The 7184-nt window shown below is 37.9% G+C and overlaps 2 protein-coding genes across 2 annotated transcripts; one reads left to right on the plus strand and one right to left on the minus strand.

Annotated features, from left to right (window-relative positions):
* The first annotated feature begins 882 nt into the window (after nucleotides 1–882).
* On the plus strand, nucleotides 883–3616 carry LOC110416362 (protein ACCELERATED CELL DEATH 6-like). Its single transcript, XM_089782390.1, has 4 exons — nucleotides 883–1380; nucleotides 1534–1699; nucleotides 1923–2464; nucleotides 2920–3616. Exons 1-4 carry the CDS (start codon nucleotides 883–885, stop codon nucleotides 3502–3504), a joined length of 1791 nt encoding a protein of 596 aa, XP_089638516.1. The 3' UTR covers nucleotides 3505–3616.
* A 395-nt stretch (nucleotides 3617–4011) lies between these two features.
* LOC110416369 (pyrroline-5-carboxylate reductase) lies at nucleotides 4012–5503 on the minus strand. Its single transcript, XM_021428359.2, has one exon. The coding sequence runs from the start codon at nucleotides 5312–5314 to the stop codon at nucleotides 4802–4804; it is 513 nt and encodes a 170-aa protein (XP_021284034.1). The 5' UTR covers nucleotides 5315–5503; the 3' UTR covers nucleotides 4012–4801.
* Nucleotides 5504–7184: the final 1681 nt, after the last annotated feature.

A 7184-nucleotide genomic window follows, 5' to 3' on the forward strand; every position in this document is an offset into this window, starting at 1 on the left:
TTCTTGGAAGGATTTTGAAAGTAAAAAGTAACAAAGATTTCGTCATAGCTGACATAACTTTTACTAAAACAAATGGGGCTCCTATCCTCGGTGGCTTGGTGCAATTGCTTGAGTATGACCAAAAGAGTAGGCAAGCAAGTGTAATAATTTATAAAACCTCCCTTTATAAGGCTTTGAATATGAATTGTTCATGGAAAATATGCCATCTTTCCCCTCTAAAACGGCCTGCCAATTTTTTTTTTTTTTAAAATTATTTTACAATTGATTAAAGTAGTTGTCAGAAAAGCGACCTTGATGAGGACAGATGCATATACTGATGCATTACTGTTGTTTTTTTGGTTGAATTCGTTACATTAGATGACTGCCGGTGCACGCTCAACCCTTTGAGAATTTCGTACCGTTTACAGCATTTCTTCTTACTTCCTTCCCACGTTAAGAGTGTTTTTTTTCATACTATGGCCAGCAGAGACCACAATGTTGACTGATTTTAATATCAGCTTTTATTACAAAAGGAGGCCTTTTTCAACAGAATTACTACCTCATAAGAGATTTTGACAGGAATTTGGAGACAAAGGAAAGGTTGTAGCTCTCAATTTCTTGGAAGATTTTTGGAAAGTGTTCGACACACTATAGTCGTATATACCCTTTGATTCCTTGATTTTCTTTGGAAAGATTCTACCTGGTGTGGTTTGAATCTATAATAAAATTTGATATTAAAGGAGTAAAGAATGACCATTCCTGGTCATAGCTAGCCTATATATAAATGTTACGTACATGCTGCAGCCTGCAGGTGTAGTCTTGCTAATATTACTACACGTAATCAGACTCAGAGAATTTCAATTTGCAGCAGGGTGCAGTATTCTACTGCCCTGTCTTGTAGCTATGGTGAAACTGACAAGAGAATTTGTGAACCAAAGAAAGAAGCAGGAGGGAGAAAGAAAGAAGAAACTGAAACAGGAGGTGAGAGGAAAAGGAAAAATAGAGAAACACATAGAAAAACAGTTGCATAAGCTAAGCCTTGCTCCAATAACAAGGACAAGAATTCCTGGTTTCCTGATTGATGGGGAGGAAAAGGAAAACTATGGAAGTTCGGCTTCCATGGACCCTGATTTGTACACAGCTGCGATGGAAGGCAGAATCCTGGAACTGGTAGAAGCTGTGGAGAAAGGACCCGCTGATAGACAAAGTGACCGTGTTGTGCCAGCAAGCTGTATTCAAGTAAGGCCCCAAAAGAATACAATGCTTCACATAGCAACAAGCTATAGACATCATGAGATTGTTAATCTCATCTGCAAGGATTTGCCCTTCTTCATTCAGGAGAAGAACTATAGGGGTGACACCGCGCTCCACATAGCAGCAAGAATTGGTGATCCGTTGCTAGTCCGTCTGATAGTTGACTCCATAAGAGGTTCTTCCCGCGAATCTATTTTTGGTTAAAAAAATGAGGATGGAAACACTGCCTTGCATGAAGCCTTGCTAGCTCATCATGAAAAGATGGCTCGGATCCTGATTGACAAAAATAGGGAAATGTAGTATAGTGCCAACAAGGAAGGCAAATCTCTATTATATCTTGCTGCTGCCGCAGGGTATGCAGATATTGTTAGGCTTATAATGGAAAATCCATTAGGGAACTACAATGAACAACAAAGACTGCAAAATGAATCACCAGTACACGCTGGCATTCATGGGAGGAACATTGGTAATTTATTTCATGTACAATTTAGAGTTAGTGTAGGGATAATTAACATTTAATTTCTCTCTTTTGATGTTCTTATGTCATTTACTTGTTACAAGACATTCACCTTTTCTCTTTGACCATACATTAGCAATTTCAGTGACAGTTGAAATAAATCCTCTGCCTCAGATCATAGCTCCTTGTACATGTTAATTAGCCCTGCTAAGCTTTTCCTTTGGAATAGCAGATGTCCTCAAAATAATGTGGGAAAAGGACCAATCTTCTTTTCATTTAAGATGTGAACAAGGAAGGAATCCGCTTCACTGTGCTGCATCCATAGGCTATCTTGAAGGGGTCAATTTCCTGCTTCAGATGTTCCGTGGTGCTGCATACCAAAGGGATCGGAATGGTTTCTTCCCTATTCACGTAGCTTCTGATGAAGGCTATATCAGGGTAGTCCAAGAGTTTCTATGGCACTGTCCGGATTCAAGGGAGCTTCTTAACAGGCAAGGTCAAACTATACTTCACCTTGCTGCAAAAAGAGGAAGAATTCATTTGGTGAATTACATACTCAAAGTGCCCACGCTACAGAATCTTATAAATGAGAGAGATGAAAATGGAAACACGCCTTTACTTTTAGCTACTATTTACCAGCATCCCAAGGTTGTAAGCGTCCTTACATGGGACCGCAGAGTTAATCCACTGCTGATGAACGAGGACGGATTGACAGCGCTGGATATTGCTCAAGAATACAACACAGACACACAAATGATGGCTTCATTTCCCAAGGCATGTGACTGCAGGAAGTAGATTTTTGTATTTCTATCCGAGCCATTGGCCCGCCACAAGCAGTGGAAAGTTCGAGCTTGTGGACATGCCCAATTATGAATTTAGTGCTTATTAGACTTTTATAATTTCCCAAGTAATTATCTATAACCACTAGCATCAGTCAACTGTTCACATATAAATTATCTTTACAGCAACTTTGTGATTGAAAACAAAGAAAGGAAGTTACGGTGCGTAAATGTGCGGCCATTATTTCAAATGCAATGTTAAAATGGTCAGAGTGAGAACACTTCCAATTAATACGGTAGATGCTTTTTATAGCTATTGGTCATTAGCTTGGATCCGGATCCTAGGAAGGTAACCTGGAAAAGTGGACCTAGTCAACAAAAAGAGCTGATGATTTTATGTGGTTCCCGTATTTTGAAAGGTAACCTATTCTGTTGGTGCATATGTAATCTTGTTCTTGTATTGTGCAGCGATTGACATGGCTAGCCTTAAGACTAACCTGTGCAGAACGCTCCCAGCCAACAGCCTCAAGAAACAGAAGACAAAGATCAGTTGAAGGAGACTGTTCCAAATTTGAAAGTTACAAGGAGAACGTCAACGTAGTATTATTAGTCTCAACACTGGTTGCAACAGTGACATTTTCAGCTGGTTTCACAATCCCTGGTGGTGACAACAACTCTAGTCCTGACGAAGCTTCTGCAATCATGCTAAGGGACAGGATGTTCTATCTGTTTGTCATCTGCAACACAATCGCTATGTATAGCTCCGTCATCATTGATGTTACACTCATTTGGGCCCGGTTAATTGATCTCAGTTTGGTATTCTTTGCTCTAAAATTGGCAGTTCCTCTCCTAGGAGTTGCATTTACAATGATGTCCATAGCATTCATGGCAGGTTTAAACTTGGTGGTAAGCAAGCTTAGTTGGCTTGCCTCTGTTGTGCTTTTCTTGTGGTTGATTTTTCTTGTCATGCTCGCAGCAATCTTTATTCCACTATGTTGCTCAGCTAACTGCTACATTCTGCGTCACATTTCTTAGTATTCCTTCCGCTTGATGTTGTACACGCTTGGAAGCCACGAGGAGGATGACTCAAAGGAATAGCTTTCAGCCATCTTTAATAACATTAATGTTGATGAGTGGAAATAAACATCTTATACGGTTATGTTTAATGCACATTAAACATTTGCTGATATACATTGTAATACAAGCCTCATATACTCCAGGGTGAAAGTATTGTACCTTCTACATAGATAATTGAACACTTAGGTGTGTTTGCATGAGCCAAACTCTTAAAACTCCATGTAAAAAATAAGCTTTAATCTATTGAAGGGATTGGATTTTTCTTTGATGTCAAGCACGAACTGATACTCGCAGGAAAAAGACACCAGAGTATATAGGAAGGAATGAGTTTCTATGAGGTCAACTTGAACAGTAGAAAAATGGTTTACAACCGAACTAGAGATTTGACCAAAAATGAGAGAGAAAGACCTAGATAAGTAATGAAACTAAGAAACAATAAAGGGAAACCAGTAAGCTGTCTCCTCTCCCCCCTTCTTTTTCTTGTGTGTCAGCTGCTATTTATTCATGAGCAAACCAAGACGGCAATGGTACTCTTTGTTTGTTCTACAGATGGCTAGCTGTTTGTCATACACATACAGATTCTTTCAGATGGTTTGGTCCAAGCACATGACAAATGCTGCAGTACGAGGGGGACCAAACTTCCCTGTTCCCTCTAATTTCCACGGCGTGAGATAGCTTTTTGTAAAGCATGGAACACAATCATACCAAATATACAGTTAATTTCATTAATGTTAAAAAAAGGAGAAGAAAGTAAATAAAATAATGAAAGAGACTAGGAGTTCATTCATATGATTTTTGCAAATATATTCAAGTAATTAACCCATCAATTCAAGAATCAATGCATGTTCTAGGATTTGAACTGAAAACATTCGCATTCCATACCCCAGTACTCCAGAAAGAAACTGAAAAATGAATGACTGTCATGTATACGCTGGAGAAATTTGAGGCTGTAAACAAACAAGTAAATTTAAAAGTGAAAAACAACAGCTCGTCATTCATTCTTTTTATACATAGAACAAACAGAAGCAGGGATAACTATTAAATAGCCCTTTAACAAAGAGCTTGCCTCGTTTTTGAACTCCTAATCTAAGTCAAATTAACAAAAATCAAACAATGTATTAGATGGAAGATGAGGATAACTTTCCTAAATTCCATCAACCAGGAAAACTTCCAAAACCCGATTTCTTCCAAGTATCCACAAAGTGAAATCTCTCCAGCTAAATAAGGTCTCACTAACTTAAACAATTCAACTTAATCACTCGCCAGAATTCTTCTTGACAAGTGCAAAGTACCCCAAAACGGCACAAACAGCAGCTACAAGATTCCCTTCCTTCAACAAAATCTTGAACACAAACCCAGCGATCTCTCTTGTAATCTTCCTGCCTTCAAGCACCAAGGTCCTCTTTGGTTTCCCAAAGAAAGCCAGCAGAACCACAATAGTGATCCAGGTCACCAAAGTGGCCGGGACAGCCACAGCCAGAGCTGCAACCATAGAAAGCAGCCCAAAAACCGCACCAAGAAGAACAGAGGCATAGAGGGCAGGCCACCCAGAAGAAGCAGAAGATGGTTGGGCTTGACGTTTGTACCAAGAAAGTATTGATTTAAGGGAATTCCATGAAGAAGCTAAAAGGATTGCATAAACTAGCACAAAGAGAAACACCCATGTTCTCCTTTTGCTCATAACTTTCAGAAATAACTTGTATGATGATGGCAAAGGAGGTGTTGTTGATGTAGGAGAAGCGGGTAGTGCTTCTTGTTCTCCCTCCATGTTTTTTCTGTCTATTTGAAGTGGCTTGGTTCTCTCACCTTCTCTCTCCGCGCTTGGATTTCCTGTGCTTGTTTTGGTTTTCAGTTTGTTTTTGGGCCTCTGGGATTGAATCTCGGTGAGTTTTGGGTACCTCTCTGTCCGAGAGGCTGAGATGATATGATGAAAAAGTAGATACCATTAGATAAAAGAAGTTAACGGGGAATACCAAGCGCAATTGGTAGCAAGGGAACACTACTTAAGCACCTTGGCAGCATCTGATTGGGTCGTGTTTGCACGCGCCTGGGAGATGCTGCTATTAGGTATTATGCTTGAAGTAAACCTATGTCTTTGTCGAGAACGACAGTGGGGCTCTTGAAGCTCCATAATTGATGGGCTTTTTGGGCACGAGGAATTGAATTTGGACTGGAAACCTTCCACGGGCATTTTGGGGCGTCAATTACTTCTCCGGCTGAAGCTTGCAATAACTGGTTTCTTCTTGGGGTTGCCAAGCTCTTGCTTTACACCTTGCGGAATCTTTCTCAGCTTCTTAGAAGCCCAGCAACCTAATAACTTTTCCCTTTCAGAGTTATTCTTCCTGACTAGGGAGATTGAGGAAAAGCGATAAAAGAGGGGTCCAGCCAGAAACTTAGGTACTACTCCATAGTCCATGTCAACAACATAAAATGGAAAAATAGGTTACGATGCGTATTTAATATCACCAGAAAATTCATTATATCTTGCTGTGGCTAGTACAAATTGTAGATGAGAGTTTAGTAGGATGATTGACTGCTTTTGAGGTGTGCTTTTCGTCCAGCGAGTTAATGTGCTTAAGATGTTGTGCTGCATCATTCAAAGGCATTCCATAATGGATCAACCAACACATGGCACTTTGGTTAGCACCTTTAATATTATTTTTGAAGTGTTATGCTACAAAAAAATTACATAAGAGTCGAAGGATTAAGAAATGTTTCAAGCACAAAAGTGTCTAAGGTTACGATCTACATGAACTCTTGTAAGGTATTATCTATTTTGATCTGTTGGATAAAAGATGTCTTACAGTTTGAAGGTGGTATAAACCTTTATATGCCTAGTATCACTTTACTATATAGTGATGTGAAATGCATGGCTCTCTTTGTAATTATATTTATTAGGAGCAATATTTCGACGATGTGGGATTCACATATAAGCGAGGACTGTGGTATCCTCTTCCACTTCAACAAGGGCCCACTGTCCGCAAAGTCTGCTCTAAGGTAGTGTTTGGCATGAGAGAAGTAAGAACACATTTTCTGTAATGTGTCAAATTAAATTATATTACAATATTTGTTTTGCAACATACTATTGCAATGCAATCACATTACAACCAAGAGATGTAATGTGATTGCAGTCCAAAATCAATACAATCACATTGTATTACACTCTATAATGTTATTAAAGATATTTTTACTCTTCAACTTTATTACTTTGTTAAAAATATTTTGTAATGCTATAATTAAAATAAAAATATTAAAATAAAATATATAATATAAAAATTAGAAATTAAAATAAAATAAAATATAAGAAATTAAAATTATATAATATAAGTAAAAGATATTAAAATAAAATATATAATATAAAAAATTATATTAAAAAATAAAAATAAAATATATAAAATTATAATAAGAAATGAAACTAAAATATATAGCATTAAAAATATATTTAAGGGATGATATTATATAAAAATTAATAATAAAAAATATAAGTATATTAAACTTGCATTTTAATAACTAAAGGTAATTTTGAAAACTGTGAGGCTAGTAGGCTAAAGCGCACAATACCTTACAAGGGTTGGTGTGGACCATGACATTCTCCTTTATTCCCCACTAGGAGTTTCTCTTCAATGTGGGACTTTGTG

The sequence above is a fragment of the Theobroma umbraticum genome, unplaced genomic scaffold (genome assembly GCF_002168275.2).
Source record: "Theobroma umbraticum cultivar Fairchild unplaced genomic scaffold, ASM216827v3 scaffold_30.0, whole genome shotgun sequence".
NCBI classification, from domain to species: domain Eukaryota; kingdom Viridiplantae; phylum Streptophyta; class Magnoliopsida; order Malvales; family Malvaceae; genus Theobroma; species Theobroma umbraticum.